The following is a 23,205-nucleotide window of genomic DNA, read 5'->3' as shown; positions in this document are numbered from 1 at the left end:
CCCCCATACCCTTGGGAAGGCAAACTCTGTCCCAAGCAAGCATTGACCATCCCCTTCCTCGTTCTGTACCAGCCCACCACATTCGGATAATTTTGGATTGCATGTCCTCTAAGATACCCCTAAGAGTAAGGAAGGCTAGAAATGCATAAGTCCGAAGTGATTGAAGTATAGACTTAATGAAAATTTCTTTACCACCGTATGAGAGGAGCCTCTTCGACCAACTATTTATGCTGTAAGAAAATCAGTTCATAATGCTATGAAAAGCCATGGTTTTTTTCTTCCTAACAGGGAGGGGTAAACCAAGGTAATTATCCAGCTTTTCAACTACTCTCATTCTAAGCAAGCCTCTATATTGTTGGCATTGGTCCATAGGAGTATTCGAGCTATAGAACACCATAGATTTTTCATGGTTTACTTTCTGGCCCGAGGCTTAGGATTTTCAAGAAAGCATCGACTTCATATTTTTTGTTCCTGACAAAGACAAGGGCATCATCAATGAAAAATAAGTAGTTAATACGAGGGTCATTCCGGATAGCCCGAATTTCCCTAATATTATTAGTACTTTGTGCATGTAAAAGCATTCTAGAGAATGCTTCCATGCAAAATAAAAAGAGATAAGAGGAGAGGGGGGTCCCTTGTCGAAGACCCCGCTCCGGAACAATAACCTCTGAAAGAACCATGTTACATTTTACCACATCTCTGACAGACTGAACACACTGCATGAACTTATCAACCCAAACATCCTCAAAGCCCAACTTTTTCATAAATTTTTCGAGAAAATTCCACTCAACGCTGTCGTAGGCCTTGCTCATGTCTAGCTTTATGACAAATCCCTTGTTCGGGCCATTTTTCAAGCTCTGAAGGTAATGCATCAACTCATGTGCAATAAGAATGTTATAATGTATAATTCGGCCTGGGACGAAGGTATTGTTCTCGCATCGGGTCCAATTTTGAGTACTTATTAGGCCTTTTAACCCAATACTATGTAATATGATCCAACCCGATTCGAATTTTTTATCTCCCAAAATAAATGTAATATTCTATATTAAACAACTTTCTCATCTCTATTTTAGCCCCGGTAAAATTTTGATGATTCTACCCTAGTAAAATTTTTTACGATTTTACCTTTGCTAAAAATCTGAAAAAATATGTTCAATATTTCATAACTCAATATGTTCACTTTGACCGAATGGTTTATTTTTATTTTTGAGCTTCAAAACAGCTCAAAAACATAAACTCATTCTTTCAATCATTTTTATGTAATCCATATAAAATTGCAAATGGATCATTTTTGTTTCCATTTTTGGAAACCTACATTCATTTCCAAATGGTTTCATTTGCATTTTGGAAAAAACCATAATCATTCCTAAATTTTTTCCATTTCTCTTTTCCTATTCATTATGTTCATTTCTATTCAAACTCGCAATTCATTTCTTGTTGCAATGAGCTAGCGAAGGGACCGATTGGACATATGTGATTAGGGCTCAAATGATTTATAATTAAGTTTTGGTTTTTCCCCTATTAATTATAAACTATTTAGTAACGAAGTCATTCCATTATAGTATTATGACTGAGATCTCCCCAATGACATGCCATTGCGAAAGTAACTACTCAGTGCTTATCTAATGACCTTGTCATAAGTGTGTTACCCTTCCTTCATGAAATTTATTCTCCTAATATAATCCTATTTTATCTCATGATAATTATTACATCTTCTTTCATGAAAAGTCAATTACTATCAAATAGTAATTAAGTCATTCATCACAAAGACGAAAGGCCCATGGCCAAGTTTAAATGTCATGCACCATGTAATACCAATGAGAGGATGTCATTTACTCATATTTTGGGTTATGAATTCCCACTATTGTGAATGACGCTACATGCAAAAGATGTCGTACATCCAACACAGTAACTTTTGGTTTCTTATCTATTTGAACTTAGGCTTTTACTTACATCAAACTGTATAAGTCACGTATATATAGTTTTTCATCCACTCAGGATTTAGGTATGTCACACTATAAACATCAAAAGTAAATAGATCCATAAAAAAATTCAGGATCTATTCTACATGGGTCCGGTCTGATGTACTATTAGTCAAGTCAATCAAATCTATGTCTCTATCTTTTGGGAGTCATTTGCACCAATGCCCAAGACAAATCATCTCCCTAATTTGACATGATAAATGACCTATTATTCATTTAATCAGTTTCCTCATTTTTTATTCGACTAAGGACATTTTATGTTTGTCTACTAATACAAGTTGTCTTTCTTTATTACGATCCGACCACGTAATATCGTTTACTATTAGTTAAACATTAGACAACCAATGAGCAACATTTTCTTCCATTTTGCTTTGTGTGAAAAGCCATGTGAGGACAATATACAAAGTATTAATGAATAATTCAATTCACCAATCTATTCGAAAAATTACAAGTGTTCTTAGACGAAAATACAATACTTAAGGAACTGATAAATCTTGAAAAAAAGTTATATTTCGTCCCTTTAGACCTAGCTACATTTTATTGCATTTTAGGACATTTTAGTTAGCATTTATAATATTGTATTAGGACTTGAACTGTGTTGGAATTATGTGCTTTTAATCGCTTGTGGTGGAGTTTTTTGTATTGGTTTGGTAGGAACAGGTTTTGGAACAAGGAAATAAAGGAGTGAAGTTTTGTTAGGGAAAAGTGCAAACATTTTGCCAGCACGGATGCCATGGCAATACCGGGAAGACCAAGTCAACATTTTTTGTGCAGCAGTCCCAGTTCAAATTCAAATTCAAAATTGTACTAGATAAATCCCCCTAAAAGAGGAAAATATAATCACGAGCTATTAGCCAACCCTAGCCTAACCTATCTATAAAAATTGATAAAGGGGACCTCAAAAGCAGTGAAGAAAGGGTGAGAGAGATCCTTAGGCGTGAATAAGGTTTCAGATGCGGAAGGGATAGAAAGTCGATGGTAATCCTTCTTAGCCATCATAGGATGCTGTACTGCCAAAGTGTGGACAGGGCAAGCAAAAGATGATTTCTGAAGTTCTTCCATTATTTCCATTAGTATTCCTTCAAAAGATTGAATTCAAGTAGTTGAATGCAATGTCGGATAATTTTTTGGTTTGGAAATTTATTTCCCAGCCCATGAGCTCAATTTCATAGGTATTGGATTACTTTCGATAAAACCTTAATTATTTTTACAGATGTTGGATATATCTTTACTTTACTATTCCATTTGGTTGCTCTTATTTATTAATTAAAATGCAATGATCTCTAGACATAGAAGACTATTCGTATACTTATAAATTGATTCTAATCCCGAACGGGTTGGATTGGTTTGATTAAATTTAAATGAAATGAGCAAGTATTCGATAGACACTTGGTCACGATCATACAAAAGGAACTCATGCAGGATATCTGAAAAGCCTATAGACACGAGCAAGGTAACTTGAGGTCTTGCTTTCACGAGAGACAGGCCATTTTAGCCTTTTTTTTAGCAATAAAGTAGATATGATCCTGCCAAGGCATTATTGACAGTAACGGTCGATTCTAGGTAATCCTGACCTTTCGAATCAACATCACTCTAGCCTTATTCTTTGTCATAGTATCTTTGTCATAGCATATTTAGTTGTATATTTATTTGTTTACAATATATTCGGATAATCACTGTCGTTATTGCCATTACATTTCTGCTTTCACTTTTGACATAGCATTTCCAGTTACTTATTAATTCTACATATTGTGTACATCATTACTCCACTAATTGCTACTGCATGTTTATCATTGACTTTGCCATAGCATTAATCGCACTTTACTATAATAACTTGACCAATTTTGTGCCTCAATTTGATCCTCGTGGGAATGATTCCCACTCATCACTTTATTACTTGAAGTGACGTGTATACTTGCAGAAAATTGCATATTATTTCACACGTGACAAGTTTTTTGTGCCATTGCTGGGGATCGGCAATTTGGTGAAATTTGGTTTGGTTATTTTACGAGATAGTTTTATTTAACATAGTATATTTACTTTTTACAGGTTTGCCATCAGTGCATGAGAAGAGGTATTCCTACTAACAACGAATACCTTTTTGATTCGAAGATTGACAGAACCTCGTAGAGAAAGAGAAAGGAATAGAGAAAATTTGCTAGAAACAATAATGATGTTAATGGTAATCCAAATTATCGCAATGAAAATCCTCCCATTGGACGTGTGTGGATGAATGAGATAGGCCAACTAGGGAGGATGTCGTCCCAATATTGGATGATTTGAATTCGGGGATAGTCACTCCAACCATACAAGCTCAGCAATTCGAGTTGAAATCGATGATGTTCCAGATGTTACAAACACTAGAACAATTCAGCGGACTACCTACTGAAGATCCAAGATTACATTTAAGACTCTTTCTAGAAGCATACGATTCATTCAAACAACAGGGTGTTCCTGAAGATGCCTTGAGACTTAATCTATTCCCGTAATCTTTAAGAGATTGTGGGAGAGCATGACTAAATGTTTTACCATCAGGAACAGTAGCATCATGGAATGATCTTTGCCAGAGATTCTTGCTATGGTATAACTCGCATACTATAAATGCCAGGTTGAGAAATGATATCACATATTTTCAGCAATTGGAGGATGAAATGCTATATGAAGCTTGGGAACGATCTAAACACTTAATTCAAAAATGTTTGATGCATGGATTCTAGCACTGGACTCAAATGGCAATGTTTTACAATGGTTTGAATGTGCATACAAGAATGGTAGTTGATGCGTTTTCAAATGGTACTTTGTTGGAAAAACATATAATGAAGCATACGAGATCTTGGAAAACATTTCCAATAACGATTATCAGTATCTAACCACAAGAATTGGGATGAGTAAGAGAGCTATCAGTACCATCAAGCTTGATGCAATCACTTTGTTAACAGCCCAAGCATCTTCTCTAACTAACATGATTAAAACCATGAAAAATCTGACTATAGTCTATGAGATGAAACTAGTAGAGTTATCATGTCTTTATTACGGGGAAAATCATGTGTTTGATGAATTCCCATCAAATGCAATGTCAGTGTACTATATGGGTAATTCCAATCGAAATAACAATCTATATTCCAATACCTACAATTCAGGGTGGAAGCAACATCCAAATTTTAATTGGGGTAATCAAGGTGCAGGAAATTTCAATAATGCCGCAAGACTGAATATCAACAATGCACCGCCTGGTTATGGTCAACCTATGCCAAGGCAAAATACTCAATATGTTCAAGCACCATCTCCTACTTCTATTGAAGTTTTGTTAAAGGAATATATGGCCAAGAATGATGTTGTAAATCAAAGTCAGGCTGCATCTCTCCGAACTCTTGAAAATCAACTAAGGCAAATAGCGAATGCTCTAAATTTAAGGCAACGAGGAGCATTGTTGAGTGATACTAAGAACTCAATAACACAAGGCAAGGAGATGCCAAAACAATCACCCTTAGAAGCGAGAATTAGTTGAGTGATGTTGTTCACAATGCCGCAGCAAAAGAGGATAATGTAAGTAACAATCAGGTAAAGATCCTAAAACCATCTGAAATGCCACAACAGAAAAATATCAATAACCTGAACGACAACTGCCTCTACCTTTTCCACAGTGATTCCATAATTCCAAACAATATGCTCAATTGAAAAGATTTTTAGAGGTTTTGAAGATACTCCAAATTAACATACAGCTAGTAGAAGCTTTGGAGCAAATTCCTAATTACGTGGAATTCATGAAGGATATACTATCGAAGAAGCGTAGGCTGGGAGATATTAAGATTATTACTCCCATTGAAGGGTGCACAACAATGTTGATGAATAAGCTGCCTTCAAAGTTAAAGGACCAAGGGAGTTTCACTATCCCATGTTCAATTGAAAATCATTATGTAGGAAAAGCACTATATGATCTAAGCACAAATATAAATCTAATGCCTATGTCTATTTTCAGGAAGCTAGGAATTGGGAAAGTGAAACCTACCACAGTAACGTTTCAATTGGCTGACTGATCTTATGCCCATCCAGAAAGTAAAATTGAAGATGTATTGGTAAGGTTGGATAAATTTATCTTTCCTTCAAATTTCCTTATTTTAGAATGTGAAGCTGACCATGATTAACTAATAATTCTTGGAAGACTTTTTCTTGCTACTAGCAGGACCCTAATTGATGTACATAAAGGTGAGCTAACCATGAGATTGAATGATGAGCAAGTTACTTTTAATGTGTTTAATACATTAAAATGCGCAGATGAGAATGAGGAATGTCACACCATTGGCTTAATATAATTAACAGTGGAAAAATTCACAAAATTTTGTTACGAAAATTCTGAAAATGAAGATGATTTGATGGAACAAGGTGACACAATAAGTTTTGAAGAGCTTGGTAAATTTATGGAACCCCAGCAGATAATGGATAGGCCAGGGAAGAAATTTGAATCCGTGGATTTAATAGAACAATCTTTTAAGCCTCCTAAACCATTTATAGAGGAATCTCCCATTCTATAGTTAAAGCCTCTACCACAACATTTGAAATATGTGTATTTGGGAAATAACAACACTTTGCAAGTTGTAATTTCTGCTAAGCTAACACCTGAGCAAGACGACAGGTTGTTAGAAGTGTTACAATGATCTAAAAGGGCACTGGGTTTGACCCTTACCGATATAAAAGGAATTAGCAGTACATTTTGTATGCAAAAAATATTATTGGAAGATTACCATAGAAAATCTATTGAACAATAGAGACGACTTAATCCAATCATGAAGGAAGTTGTCAAAAAAGAAATTATCAAGGCCCTTGATGCTGGCATTATTTATCCAATTTTTGACAGCTCGTGGGTAAGTCTTGTGCAATGTGTACCCAAGAAAGGGGTGTAACAGTAGTAAGTAATGACAACAATGAGTTCATACTGTTACGGGATGGAGAGTGTACATCCCGTTTTTGGTGAAACTGAAACAATGGTTTTAGGACCACAAATTTGAAGTTGAAAAATTTTATTTTATTATTTTATTTCCTACAACATGATAGTTGTATTAAAATTTTGTTAAGAAATTTTACAGTTTGCATGCTCAATTTGATAATAATGACTAAATCACGTAAAGTGCAAAAGTTGAGTTCTCAAAGTTGAATGTATTAAATAGCTATAGAATTTTAAAGTAAGAGCACTTATATGGTAATTAGACCATAAATAGTGATAGTTTATGTACATGGCTTGGCATTTGCGTAAATTTTAATGTTTTTAAAGGTTTAATTAGTAAATAGGTAAATAAATGATAAATTAAGTCAAACCAAATTAAGTATCATCTTTTATTTTTCCTTCTTCAACTGAATGCTAGGATTTGAGATGCCATTTTTAAGCTTTCAAATTTCGGCAACTTCACATTGCTAAATTGGTATGTATTTTGTCTCATTTTTAATGATTTCTATGTTTTTGGGTTTGTTGTAGCTTAATCTAGCTAGCCTAGGGATTAATTTGTGAATCTGTTAAAATATTAGAGTTTTTCCATGAATGAATATAGGTTTTTTTATGTTTTATGGAAGAAAATGATTAGTTGTTGATAGATAAACAACTTTTGTAAAGGAATTCTTGATAAAATTATCAATTAAGGGTTAAATTGAAAAATGTGAAAATTTCATGGTGTAAATTGTGAAATAATGGATTTTATGAGTTGATAGGGACCTATATGAAATTCGGTTAGTTTGGGTTAGGGATGAATTTGCATCAATTTCATTTATTGAGCTTAGGGACTAAATTGAAAAGAAATCAAATGTGTAGGGGCAAAAGTGTAATTTTACTAATATGTGAAATTTGATTGAATTGAATAGACTAGTTATTAAATTGGTTAAACTTATTTATTTAGATCAAGATAGATCTCAACTGGATTTAAATCGAGGGAAGGCAAAAGTTGTGGATTAGTCGATGTACTCCTTCGCGATAGTGTCGATGTAAGTTCATAGTAATTAAATTATATCATTTGATTTCTTTATGTATTTGTATTTATAATTAAGTAGATAATTATTGTATAATTATACCCCTGATTGCACTTACGTGCCCTTGTCGTACTTCGGTACCCCTGATCACACTTACGTGCCCCTATCGTACTTCGGTACCCCTGATCGCACTTACGTTTTCATGTTATACTTTGGTACCCCTGATAGCACTTACGTGCCCCTATTGTACTTCGGTACTCTTGATAGCACTTTCGTGCCATGGTTACATTTTGGTAACATTTATTAAGAAAAATAGTGGTTCACTCATTTAATGTTCAGTTAAATAAATTGATATGTACTTACTAAGCTTCATAAGCTTAATCGAGTTTATGTGTTATTTTGTAGATTCCTTTTGCTGACTTGGGACAGATCGAAACTTCGGCTCACACTATCCATCATCGTTAACAACTTTTGAACCTTTTTGGGATTGTGGCATGTATATGTGGCTATAAGTATATATGTATATGTGTCTAGTTCATTTTGGTATAAAAATGAATTACCAAGTTATATGTTTGAACACTTTATTTTTTATGTTGTACATATGTAACTTTTGACTTGTTAAAATGGTATGGAAGAAATCACTTATGAATGGTTTAATGTTGATGAATTTAAATGGTTATGCTAGCATTTTTATTTGGATAGGTGTTTGAATAAATAAAGATGAAAGACTAGTTTGAAAATGCATGTTTTAGAGGTTATGTGATATGTTTTAAATGTGTATTTGGTATCTTTGTTTTCAATGACATATAAGTCTATTGGTGCTAGTAGTGGAATGATATAAATGGTATTTTTTGGTGTTTGGTTATTAGGTAATTTAAATGGCATATGTTGAAGTAAACTTATTTTAGAAGTTTGTGATTAGTATTTGGCTAAATTGAGTACATGGTATTATTTGGCCAAATTGAGTACATGGTTACATGTTGACAACTAAGGTGCCTATGGGCATATTGGTTGTATGTTAATATACCATATGTATATAGCTTGATTTTGCATGAATCTGGTGCTTTGTTATAGTTTGTATATATGTAAAATTTTGGGCATAGGTACATGCCAAAATGGGTAAGAAAAATGGCCTGTATGGCCTACTTTGTCCACACGGGAAGAGACATGGGTGTGTGTCTCAGCCATGTGTGACACACGGCTAGGTGACACGGCCATGTGTCCCCTATAGTTTTTAAAAGGGTTTCAAGTCAGGCTATTACACGGCCTAGTACACAGACGTGTGGGGTTATTTCGAAGGGTACACGGCCTGGCACACGGGCGTGTGGCTTAGCTGTGTGACCCAAGTCAGTGAGTTACACGGGCATGGACACGGGCTGGGACATGGCCATGTGTCCCTCTTCCGAATGCCCACAGGGCTTGAGACACGGGTGTGTCTCTTGGCCTTGTGAGTCACACGGCCTAGCCACAATGCCATATGACCCCTGAAGTATAGACAATTTTCATTATTTTCTAAAAATTTCTCTAAGTTTTCGATTTAATCTCGACTTGTTTCTAACTCATTTTTAGGGCCTCGGGGGCTCGTATAAGAGACACTATGTATGAATTGGATTGGTTTTAACATGATTATTGATATGATTTGTATTCGTTTGAAATTATGTTCGTTTGATTTCAAAACTCTGGTAAAGAACACAACTTTCAAATGTCTATATAGCACTTTCGAATTCAGGCTGATGCAGTTCGGGTTATGCAATGCCTCAGCAACTTCCTAGTGTTGCAGGATGGTCATATTATCGAACATGGTGGAAAATTTCCTTGAAGTTTTTATGGATGACTTCTTTGTGTTCGAAAATGATTTTGAAGATTGCTTACAAAATTTGGAGACGGTTTTATGTTCTACTGAAGAAACAAGTCTAGTATTAAACTGGGAGAAATGTCATTTCATGGTCCGTGAAGGCATTGTTCTGGAACATAGTGTGTCACAACGAGAAATTGTAGTGGATAGAGCAAAAATAGAGGTGATCAAAAAACTGCCACCGCCCACCAAAGTTAAAGGTATTGGAAGTTTTTTAGGACACGCATGATTTTACAGAAGATTTATCAAGGATTTTTTGAAAATCTCTAAACCCTTGTACTTTACTTGAACAGCATAAACCTTTTAATTTTGATGATCAATGTTTGTAGGCTTTCAAGCAACTCAAGAAGCGACTAGTAGCAGCACCATTTATGGTTGCTCCAGAATGGACATTGTCATTTGAATTCATGTGCGACACCAATGATTATGTTGTGGGAGCAGTTTTGGGTCAAAAGATAAATAAGGTACTACATGCAATATATTACGCTAGTAGGACGTTGACAAAGACTCAGCTTAATTATACCACTACAAAGATGGAATTACTGGCAGTGGTCTTTGCATTCAACAAATTTCGTTCTTATTTAATAGGAACAAAGGTCATAGTCTACATAGATCACTCAACTATCAAGTACTTGGTACGAAAAAAAGATGTCAAGCCGAAATTGATTAGGTGGATACTCTTATTACAAGAGTTTGATTTGGAAATTAGAGATCGAAAAGGAACCGAAAATCAAGTGGCTGACCATTTGTCAATAATAGAATCGAGGAATGAAGATGAAAGAAAGAAATATATTAAGGAAGAATTCCCAGATGACCAATTGCTCAATGCTAAGGCATTACCTTGGTACGCCGATATAGTAAACTTCTTAGTAAATGGTGTAATGCCACCTAACTTCAATGCTCAAAGAAAACAAAAATTTCTTCACAATGTCAAACAGTACTATTGGGATTAACCCTTCCTATTAAAGTATTATGCAGATCAACTAATTCAGAAGTGCATCTCCAATGATAAGATGCATAGTGGCTTACAACATTGTCGCTCAACCCCATATGGAGGACATTTTGGAAGGATGAAAACAGCTGCCAAGTTGCTCCAGTCAAGATTTTATTGGCCAGGTTTATTTAAAGATACTCATGAATTCTATAAGTAGTTTAACTGTTGTTAGAGAACATGAAATGTGTGTAGGAGACAGGAAATTTCGTTGCAAAGTATATTGGAGATTGAGTTGTTTAATGTATGGGGAATAGACTTTATGGGCCCGTTTTCACCATCCGGGGGGAAAAAATACATACTTTTGGCAGTAGACTATGTTTCTAAGTGGGTAGAAACAGTAGCCCTAGCCTCTAATAATGCTAAGTCAATATTTAAATTTTTACATAAGAACATTTTCACATGATTTGGTACACCGAGAGCCATTATCAGTGGCAACAGATCACATTTTGATTGCAAACTAATGGCCAATGCCTTGCGCGGGAATGGAGGGAAACATAGAATTGCCACAACATATCACCCTCAGATAAATGGCCAAGCTGAAATCTCTAATAGAGAAATTAAACAAATTCTGAAAAAAGTGGTGAATCCATCTCGGAATGATTGGTCTACTAGATTGGATGAAGCTCTATGGGCATATCGAACTACATTTAAAACACCACTAGCGATGTCCCTTTTTAAACTTGTTTATGGTAAGCCATGTCATTTACCTGTTGATTTGAGCGTAAAGCGTTTTGGGTGATTAAGAACTTGAACATGGATTGGGCTACTGCTGGCAGTAAGAGATTATTAGAATTGAATGAGATGGGAGAGTTTTGAACACAAGCATATGAGAATGCCTGTTTGTATAAGGAAAAAACCAAGCAATGGCATGATGCCAAAATTTTACCAAGACAATTTGAACTAGAGGAGTAGGTATTATTATTTAATTTCAAACTCAAATTATTTCTTGGTAAGTTAAAATCTAGATGGCTAAGACCTTTTGAACTAATTCAAGTGTATTCACATGGTGCTGTTGTTGTTAAAGACCTAAGAACAGGGGCTACATTCAAGGTTAATGGACAATGTTTGAATTTGTGTTAATAAGTAGTTTTTTCCGTTTTATTTCCTATTTCTATTTTTATTTTTATTCTCTTTATTTTTAATACAATTTCATTTCTATTATTATTATTATGAACAAGAGTAGAATAAAAGAAGTAGAATTTGTTGGTGTATACAGAGCAGTAGTTTGCCGCAACATTACAAAGAAACTTTATGCCATGACAAACTAAATGATGAAGTGTTAATAAAAGAGTTGACTGGTTAGAAAAATCCAAAGGAAAGATTTTTAGGCAGTTGCATTTAGTGAATATTGGGAAACCCAAAGTATGAAGCCCAAAATGTAAGGCTCAGTTATTTATTTTTTCCCCCAAAAGTCTTTTCTGGTTTTTAACTTTCCCTCCACGTCATAACCCTTCTCCTTCATGTTTCCCATTCCCTAAAAAGTATTATCATTATCCCTTTTTATTTTCTTTAGCTGGTTCACTTTTCCCATTTCTCACAAAGTTCACATTTTTAAGGTCCTCTCGTCTTCAACCTCTCTGCTATTTGTTGTTTACTCCATTATTTTATTTTTCTATTTCCCTGACCTTTTCTTCATGGCTAGTGTGATGAGTAAATCTAAAACAGCAAAATCTTCGTGCGTTGGCGGCGCAACCAAAGATATTCTTCAATGCTGCTGCTACAAGGTATTCAACTAATATTCTAAAATGAAAATTTTGTTTTGAATAGGTATTTTTATTGAAGGATGAACCCCACATGTGGATGTTCAACTAATATTCTATACCCAGGGGATGTTTTGGGTAGAGTTGTAAGAGAGTTTTACACTCATGTAAATTCCCCAGATTCTCCCTTCATTTATTTGCAGGGTAAATTTGTGCTATTCGATGAAAACCATATTAATGCCCAGTTCGGCATCGAAGAGGCTAGAGATGAGCATTTTAAATTTTCCGAGAATATTACATCGAAGGGGTTGGCAAAAGTATTAGAGGATTTATGCGTTGGAGGAACATAATGGATTATTTCAAAACAAGATTGTTACATGGTTGAAAAAGATGCATTAAAACCAATTGGGAAAGTGTGGTACCATTTTGTAAGGAGTCTTCTTATGTTGTCTATGCATAACATGATTGTATCGAAAGAAAGAATGTTGCTGGTGCATTCTATTCTACAAGGAAGACAGATAAATGTAGGGAAGATTATCTTCCAAGAGGTTCATAGCTGTGCTGATAAGAATGTCAGGAGTTTGAATTTTCCTTCCCTTATTTTTACCTTATGAAAGACGACAAATGTGGCTTTAGTCAACTCTGAAGATGTTACCTTCAATAAGGGTGGGATAACGCGAACAATTTTTGCCAAGCTTCGAGGAACTAAGTTTGTCACAGCATCCTAGCATAGTCAAGCTTCCTTTACCACACATATTCCAACAGTAACATCTCCTGCCTCTCATGACCAAGAAATCTTGATTTCTCTAAAATAGTTAGAATAGAGGTTGTCTTTGTTTAAGGTGCAACAATACCAGATGATGGAAGAGTTGGAACGAAGAAACAACCACCAAGCTCAATACTGTTCGTATGTGAAAGATAGAGTTTTGGCATTAAGAAGATCACTCCAGAAATATTTTTTGAAACCCATGCCAAAATTTCCTACTTTCCCAACTACTTTGCTCTTGTTTAACGAGTGTGGAAAAGAGCCAGTTCCACCCACTGCCAAAACTGACCCCGTGACTCTAGGAGTCACTGTAGATAAAGGAAAAGCTATTGAGATATAGTAAGTTTCTTGGAAATTTATTTCTAAAAATGGGATGTCCTATACTCTATTTTTTTTACAGATTTTTGAGATATAGTAAGTATCTTTTTAATGACTTTAGTGGTTTTTGAAACCAAACATTAGTTAAATTGCTACGACATTTTGTTTAAACACGTATGCACTCCAATGCTTAGAGTCGCTAATTAGGTCAGCATCACTTTTTTTGCTATATCATGTTATTGATTAGAAAGGAGGACCTAAGCGAAAGTGTGTGGTATAATTTTAAGGGCATTCCGCTGTAGCAAACGGGCTAAGCAGCTAAGGAGGTAGTTGTATGCTCCATACATCTTTTTAGTTAAAAGCCTTTAGTTTCATGAGTGACTTTTTCTTTAAATTGTGACATAATTAACTACTCGGCAATTCATTCTATGCTCCATCGTGATTGTCAAGTCAAAGAATCTTGTGACATACTAAATCCCTAAATAATAGTAATAATTTACTTTACTGTTCCAAAAAAAAGAATAAATATATACAAATGTGAATAGTATATTTTGATATGAGCTTAAAGCAAGCGAATTTTGTTTATGTGACGAATGAACTAAGTAAATAAAAAAGATATTTGCTATAAGACAAAAGAGAGAATGAATGGGTACTTAGGAAATTTTGTTTTTAGGGAGAAATTTTTGCATTGCCTTTGCTGAACAAACCTTTGACATTTAAATCAGTTTTAGGAAAAGAGAAGATTGTTGAGAACAAGGGTATAAATTGTTTTTCGAATAGCTAGGCAGTACGAGAAAGGTTTTTTTTTTTTGCAAAGGCAAGATGGTGGTGCATTCATGCATTTAGATGTATTTTGCTTGAGAACAAGCAATAACTCAGGTTTGGAGGTCTGATAACTCTTGAAAATAGTTATATTTCATGTCTTTAGACCTAGCTAATTGCTTGCACTTAAGTACATTTTGTTGCATTTTGAGGACATTTTAGTTAGCATTTCTAATATTACATTAGGACTTGGACTGTGCTGGAATTAAGTGTTTTTAATCGCTTGTGGTGGAGTTTTTTGTGTTGATGTGACAGGAACAGGTTTTGGAATGAGGAAATAAATGAGTGAAGTTTTGTCAGGGAAAAGTGCAAACAGTTTGCCAACACAGATGTTGTGGCAATTTCGAGAAGACGAAGTCAACATTTTCCGCGCAATAGTCTCATTTCAAATTCGAATTCAAACTTATACCAGATAAATCCCCCAAAAAGAGAAGAAGATAATCAAGAGCTGTTAGCCGACCCTAGCCTAATATATCTATAAAAACCGATGAAGGGAACCTCAAAAATGGTGAAAAAAGAGTGAGAGAGATCCTTAGGAATGAATAAGGGTTCGACTGCACAAGGGACAGAAAGTCGAAGAGAGTCCTTCTTAGCCATCATAGGCTATTGTGCTGCCGAAGTGTGGACTGGGCAAGCGAAAGATGCTTTCCGAAGTTTTTCCATTATTTCTATTAGTATTCCTTCAAAAGATTGAATTGAAATAGTTGACTGCAATGTCGGATAATATTTTGGTTTGGAATTTTATTTTGCAGCCCATGAGCTAAATCTCATAGGGTTAGGATTACTTTCGATGAAACCTTAACTATTTTTATGGTTGCCGTATATATCTAATTTACTTTACTATTCCATTTGATTATTCTTATTTCTTAATTAAAATGCAACAATCTCTAGACATAGAAAACTATTCGCATACTTATAAACTGATTCTAATTCCGAAAGGGTTGGATTGGTTGGATTAAGATTAAATGAAATGAGCAAGTATTCGATTGACGATTGTAGTCGAATCTAGACATAGAGTCGTGATCATACAAAAGGAACTCATGCAAGATATCTAAAAAGAATATAGACACAAGCGAGGTAACTTGAGGTCTTGCTTTCGCGAGAGGCAGGCCATTTTAGACTTCTTTTGTGCAATAAAGTAGATACGATCTTACCAAGGCGTTCTTGACAATAAGGGTTGATTCTAGGGAATTCCGACCTTTTGAATCAACCTCACTCTATCCTTATTCTTTGTCATAGTATCTTTGTCACAACATATTTAGTTTTCTATTTCTTTGTTTACAGTCTATTCGGATAATCACTCTCGTTATTGACATTAAATTTCTGCTTTCACTTTTGTCATAGCATTTCCAGTTACTGATTAATTCTACGTATTGCTTACATCATTACTCCACTAATTTCCACTGGATATTTATCATTGACTTTGCCATAGCATTAATCGTACTTTATTATAATAACTTTACCAATTATGTGCCTCAATCCAATCCTTGTGGGAATGATACTCACTCATCACTTTATTACTTGAACCGACGTGTATACTTGCACAAAATCGCATATCATTTCACACGAGATAGGAACCGAATCCAACAATGTTGCCATTAGAGGGAGTCTAAAACTCGTACTCTTTTCCTTTAACCAACTTTTTTCCCCACTGGGTTTTCCTAGTAAAGGTTTTTATTAAGGCAATTTATTATAGGAGATTTGTACTCTTTTTCCTTAATTAGGTTTTTATCCCACGAGATTTTTCCTAAAATTTTTAACAAAACACATTTTCGTTTATGGACATTCGAGGGGAATTGTTGAGAATTCATTGATAAACAGATTTCTATACAACTTGTAATGCCCTCAACCTTACTCGATTAACTGGATTCGGATCTTAGGTGTTACACACAAATACATACACGAGCTTAGTTTTCTTGTACAATCTTATAGATAATGACAACTTTGACTACAAAATTTCAAAGTTAAAATACATAAGTAAATACAATGGGTAATTACAACTACAACACAAGGCAATTAATTATCACGATATCCAAATTAAAACCCTAATCTATTACAGATACTTCGATCCACCACTTCCTTAGCTTAGTCTCAGTATCGGCCCTCCAAGTGCAGTGTCTCAAACAACCTGAAACAATAAGTATACTCATGTAAGTTCGTAAGAACACAGTGAGAATTAATCATTTAAACCTTGATTGGTTTCCATAAAGTGCTGACTTCTCTTCTTTCAACATCAACAGTCTATCACAGTGAGCATTGCATAAATCACATAGCATATTAATTCCTTCTATACACAAGTTTGTAGTCTAAATCAATGACCGTCGTGTGTCCTTGACATCTTTCTCTTGAGAAATCTCTTTCAACTCCTCTTGATCATGGTTATTTTCCCATATTCTTTTAAACCAATGTTTAGAACCATTTCTTATACCTAATTCTTAATTTTCACTATCTATAGAAAGATACCCTTCTTCAAGTTATCAGACACAACCTTATTCAGTTTGTAATTTCAATGAGGGTTCGACCACCCCACTATCTCTTCAATTATTCCGTAATTAATTTGGTCATTTATCAGTATCCTTTGCATACCAAAGCCTTCAGAACTTCTTTTATATGCTTAAGTTCAACCTAGTCTAATCTTCACAGTGACGACTTATTGACGGTCCCTCTTCGAATGTTCAGTTTTCAACATATACTCAAAACATACTCTCAGTGAAATCCCCATTATATTTCTTCAGATCATTACCTTCAGTCCTATCTTAACTTGGTTCTGCCCTTAACATATATTCAATCGATATCTTAAATTATTCTAATTCCACTGCTCACATTTAATAGCCAAGCTGAACACGCCATATAGCTATATAAAAAAATCATCATACGATCATTCATTAGAATACGCCTTGAGGGCTTATCAATCATTTTCTGCCTCGGTGATTAGACAAAGACCTACAACCCAGTTACTGACACTATTCATACCAAACATTTTAAGTCACAATCATACGGCCTATAGATATCATGCTTCACATACTAGCCACAGTCGTGTCAATGCACTTTAACATAATGCATACCTATACGCCATTCATCATGCAATTCGAACTCACCTAATTTCTTATATCACATACATACTCTCTTTTTTAATCTCTTATATACTCTTCATGATTTCTAAAGTATAGATCATAACAATACCTTAAGGGAAACTTAACCACCTCGAATAAACTACGTTACGCCATTCATTATTCTGTGTCATTAATTTTGGTGGATACCACCCCAGTTTCATCATTCTCTTATACGCTAGTTATCATGCTCTTATCCTACTAAACCTTTCTTATCTGATAAATTGAGAAATCCTTTCATACTTTTCATAAGTTTTTGGTCACAATAATAACTTCTTAACAGTACCTATCCTCAAAATCCACTTATAACAACTTATGCCTTAAGTCATACTTTTATTTCAAACAATTATTTGCTAATTTTTACCTTTGGCGAAGACATATGTATTTGGGGAACACTTTTGTTAAATTGAATGCCTTCCAAATGACACTCAAACATGCCCTAATTTTATACCACGCGTATTTATACTAACAAGACATTTCCTAAATCATTCAGTTGAATTCCACATCCATTCGATAAGAATACGTATATTTAGAATACCTTTTTTTCCAAATTCCTTATTATTTCAGGAGAGATCATTAAATCTCAGACAATCGTGTCTTGACAGATTCCAAATAACTCTAATTCAACCATTAACCATAATATAAACAAACTCTAAATGACAGAGCCTTAGATCTTACACAGTTACAACTATATATACATATCTTACCATTTCAGATCATCTTGGCGAATACAATTATAATCTTGCAACTACACAGTTCTTTTCAATAACTTATTCGATTAATTTATAGATCTTACATAACCCTTGACCTTGAGCCTAATAACACTTTACCTCAGCTATAATTATATCAAAACTATTTGACTCATTCATATCTTATCAGAATTACAAGTATACAAACCTTATCATACATTTATGATAGATCTCACCATTCAAGCCAAATAGGACATACCATACAAGGTCATATACTTATGGTCCATTAATAACCTCATTTATTATACTGCCATGGGTCAAAACCACATAGTGTTACGTATTCGTTCATGTATCGAGGTCTGCCATTTCGATTCTTATGTTAAAGGCTATGCCATGAATCATTTATATCATATCAATTCATCTTCTTTGCTACCATGGGACTCATCCTCATAGACTTGTGCACACATCATGTATCGCGATCGGCCAATTCAGTCATTAGTTTGCTCATGGGTCAAAACCACATGGTCTTTCATTTCGTTCATGCTTTGACTTACCAGTCTGGTTAGCAATAACTGCCTTACCAAAGCTCCACAGAGAGAACTTAATCATGGTATTCACTTACCCAAACTCGTTAATATGCCAAATAATTTCTTACCTTTAGTTCTCAAATTATACTTAAATAAATATCTTAATATCCGTCATTCATGACCTAACTTCATTTTTACAATCTCATACATGTATCCTTCTTTTTGTACTTTTTCATGATTTTTAATTTGTGGTTTGGTCATGTTCACAAATATATTTTAATATGAATTGTATGCATACAAGACTCACTTGGGAGACTCAATTACAGTAGCTTGAATGCCAGATCCAAACACTCGACTTGATATTGAGAGTTGCTCAAAAAACATAAAAACATCATCAAAACTCATTCACATACATATTACCATCTTCTTCTCAAACATTGACAACCCCATGCAAAGCCCATTTTTGTTTAATCTTATTGTTCACCAAAGATGACAGACCTACTTTTCGAGATTCCTCATGCATAACTGAAATACTTACCAGGAAATGATGAAATCTTCTACTATAGATCCGATCTTTAGTTCCAGCCTAAGGGTAGCAAACTATAAATGGCTTCCAAAGAAAGCCACAACGGCTTTTTCAAAAGAAAGAAAAAGATGAAATGCCTTTCTCTCTAGCTCATTTAACTAATATATTTATAGATAAAACCCATGTTCCCTTGATAAAACTTGACACATGTCACACTCTTTCAAAAATATCTTCAATAGTGGTTTACAATTGTAAATGTAATTGTAAATAAGAGTCCACTCGGGACAATATCTAGTTACCCTAACCAGAGGGGCCCTAATTTCTATACTTACAAAGCAACTAGCACCATTACCCCAATAACATGACGTATTACACCTTTTGCAAGTACTCCTTTCATAGTCATCTCTCCACTTGGTTGTTATCTCATCCCAACCAACATAATGATCTATCCTTAAACCACCCTTGACTTAAACGGTATTAGGAATACGCCCATTCTATACGCCAAAGGAAACTATTAGGCGGATACCACTTCACCAAACAGGCTATTTCAAAACTACGCGCCAACCTTGAACTCGCCAGAACTGGGGTGTTACACAACTCCCAAAACTCTCAAGAATTTATTCGATTGTAACCCCTAAAGAATTTACAGGGTGCCCTAATTTTCTATTTTATGCATTTGTAACCTATGGTGGTTGAAGCCTTATAAAAAGAGGGAATGTATTAGCTAATTGCGTCCTAAATAAAAGTTAGGGGTGAGTAAAACTTGATTCGATTCGTAAAATCAATTTGTTTTTCGAATTTTGAATTAAACGAATCAAGATTTGTTAGTTATTGGATTTTTTTTAATCAACTCGAATAATTTGGGTTTTGTGAGTTATGTCGATTTGAATTTTATAACTCAAATAAGAATTTGATGTAAATACCCTTTAGATCCCTAATAATTTTGAAAATGTGAAAATTGGTCCAGCTCAAAAAAATGATCTTCCAAAATTCAAAATGTTTATAAAATATTTTTTTCCAAAATTTTATAAAAATATAAGTAAAATAAAAATTTTTAAAATAAATAAACATGCTAAATTAATTTTTTTTAAAATTCAAGATGATAAATTTGAGGTCTTAAACAAGTAAATTATCAAATTAAGTTTGTCAAACTAATTTTATTTCCTCTTATTTTGTTTTTTTAATTTAATTCGAACAAATTTATTCGATTTGACTCAATTCAAATTTTATTTTACTCGACTCGATTTAAAAAGAATCAACATAATATGATAAAATAAGACTCGTTGACTCAATCATATTAAAACAATTTCACTTTATTTTATCAATTGCTCACCCTAGTAAAAGTTGAATTATCTTTCTCTTGGTATCTACTCTTCTCTCTCTTTTTTTTCACTACTTTTTCTCTTAGTTTTATAATATAATTCAAATTATGTTTATAGATTTAAATTCCCATCCAAAAAAGGTTATTATTAAATGCAAAATGCAAGCATTGCAAACACCAATCTATTTTGAACTTTTGATAGGCCACAAGATAAATCCCTTGACCAAACTGCCAATGCCCATTCATTCAGAAATTTCTTTTCTCATCAAAATAAGTTCTGAATTAACATAATTTATTCACTTAATCCCTAGTTTTACTTTTGATCTCTTGTGGGAGCTGAATATCCTAAATAACTTATCCTCACAATTAGTATCCTAATTACTTATTTTCTTTGATTTGGTCCTTCGTTTAATTATACAGAAGAAAAGACAACCCTTCCAATTTTATTTTTTTTGAAGAAAATTTAATAAAAGACAACCACTGTCTGAGTAATTCCTTCATCGGTCTAAAAATTCACAGCTATAGCTAAGTAAAAGTTCTTGTTTCAACCGCTCAATTAACTAAATTCCAGATCTTAGTCTTATCCTTTATTTGTCCCTACCTATATAGTAGTTAAAATCTAATCTAGAAACTAAAATAAGGAAAATAAAAGAAATAGGTATTAATATTTAAAGGAGGTGATAAGCCTTTATTATCAATCCCTCTTGCATTTCTACCACATATATTTATACTATTATATAAGTTTTTAAGTGAATTATGTTCTGAATTAATTGAACACTAATTTAATTAAGAAAATTATGAAAATATTTTTATATTTTTCTATAATTAAAATAATTTATATTATTTAAAGATATTTTAATCTTTTTAAAACCAATAAAAATAAAATTAATTTTTTGATGGGATTCATACCCACATTAATTAGATTAGTATAACTTTAAATTTACCACTCAACCAAACTTCATTTTAATATATTTCATACATTTTTATTTTAATATGCACAATTTATTATCTCTATCGGTTGTATATCTATACTTATTATTATTTAAGCCCCTGATTGAGTTGGTATCACGAGTCAACTAGGCACCAACTCAGTTAGGGAAATTATGGAAATGTCTTTTCGTAATTAAAATAAGTTATATTATTTGAGGGTACTCTAGTCTTTTTATTTTAACAAGAACCAATGAAAATAAAAAAAAAATTATATTATGATATTTGAACTCACACCATTTGGATTGGTAAAATTTTAAATTTACCACTTAACTAAAACTTTATTTTAATATTCTTTTATACTTTTTTAATTGAACATGCAAAATTCATTATCTCTATCAGTTTATATATTATCTCCATCATTTTAATTAATTAGTTTCAAACCAAATGTTTTATTATTTTTTGCATGTTATTTTTAAACACACATTTTTATTCTAAATTCATGGTTTCCACAAACATACGCGTGTGATAGGGTTTCTATTATATTATATGTGTTTGATATAGAGATGTTGTAACACCGGATCCAAATATAATGTGTCACAATACTTACTTAACTAAAATTTTCAATCTATGAAATATCATATTGAGTGTATCTCTTCTTTATTTAAAATCCTTTCTAAGACAATTGGTTTGAATAATACATGTATAGTTTGTCACAAACATTCAAAGGTAAAATAAAACCTTCCATCAAATTGTTTGATAAAATAGACATATTCGTAGAGTATATTACTATTTTTCATTTGAAACACATGTTTCTATAAATGTTTCTCTGTATGCATAATATTGTCCTAGGTTTACCGCCATGGCGATCCCTGGCTTGGTCCTTCTCGGCGCTCTAGTTCAATTCACAGGCCTGCATACAAAAAGACGCATGTAAGTTCAAAGGAACTTAGTGAGCCTCACTCATTATTAGCTTTAAACGGTGTAGTAGAATTGTTCGACTCAAGAATTTTGTATTCCTTCTTAGACCTTGGTAGATACTTTCTAATTATTGGTTGGCAAACAACCATACTCCAATCTCTACACTTATCCATCTTATACACATTTCACTCGACTGGTAGATGTCAGACTTTACACCATACTTTAAATCTCATTACACAATTTCTTTGCATTTTATGGTTAGATACGCTTCTCAAAACGATACTCGACAGGTGCTACTCTTGACGGATTCCTTTACAGGACCCAGAGATTACCAGAACACCAGTCACATTGTATCTTCAAATCAGTCCTAACATACATACTTGTTTAGAAGAATACAACATTTTAATTCAAGCAATAGAATCCTAGATAATCTTCAATACATGACCTTAGAAATTGTATGTTTGGTGGGCACTTCCTCTACCCCATATTCCATTACATAAGGTTCCTGTCATAGCAGATCACTAAGGCAGATTCATCAGCTGGTTACTCTGTCGAGAATTATATCAGAAAATGTCTCACAAGCATACTCATATCTCATGCAATGCACACTAACATCTTACAACTTGGTCATTCCAGAATTCACTCTACGAATTTTCAAGATAATTCCTCACAAAGGTTTTCTAGAGAAGTCACCACAATGGCTTTCCAAAAAATTCACCACAAAGGCTTTCTAGAGAATTCTCGAGTTTATAATCCGAATAGACTACACCTTTGCCATACTGGCCTTCGTGT

General features: G+C 33.8%; 1 protein-coding gene across 1 annotated transcript; it reads left to right on the top strand.

Moving 5' to 3' along the window:
- The first annotated feature begins 9,736 nt into the window (after nt 1-9,736).
- LOC107892688 (uncharacterized) lies at nt 9,737-12,836 on the top strand. The gene is made up of 3 exons (XM_016817747.1): nt 9,737-9,955; nt 10,122-10,256; nt 12,690-12,836. The coding sequence occupies exons 1-3, from the start codon at nt 9,737-9,739 to the stop codon at nt 12,834-12,836; spliced, it is 501 nt and encodes a 166-aa protein (XP_016673236.1).
- The last annotated feature ends 10,369 nt before the right edge of the window (nt 12,837-23,205 follow it).

The sequence above is a fragment of the Gossypium hirsutum genome, chromosome D09 (genome assembly GCF_007990345.1).
Source record: "Gossypium hirsutum isolate 1008001.06 chromosome D09, Gossypium_hirsutum_v2.1, whole genome shotgun sequence".
Taxonomy (NCBI): Eukaryota; Viridiplantae; Streptophyta; class Magnoliopsida; order Malvales; family Malvaceae; genus Gossypium; species Gossypium hirsutum.
Note: the sequence above shows the minus strand (reverse complement) of the source record. Positions and strands in the feature narration are given on the sequence as shown.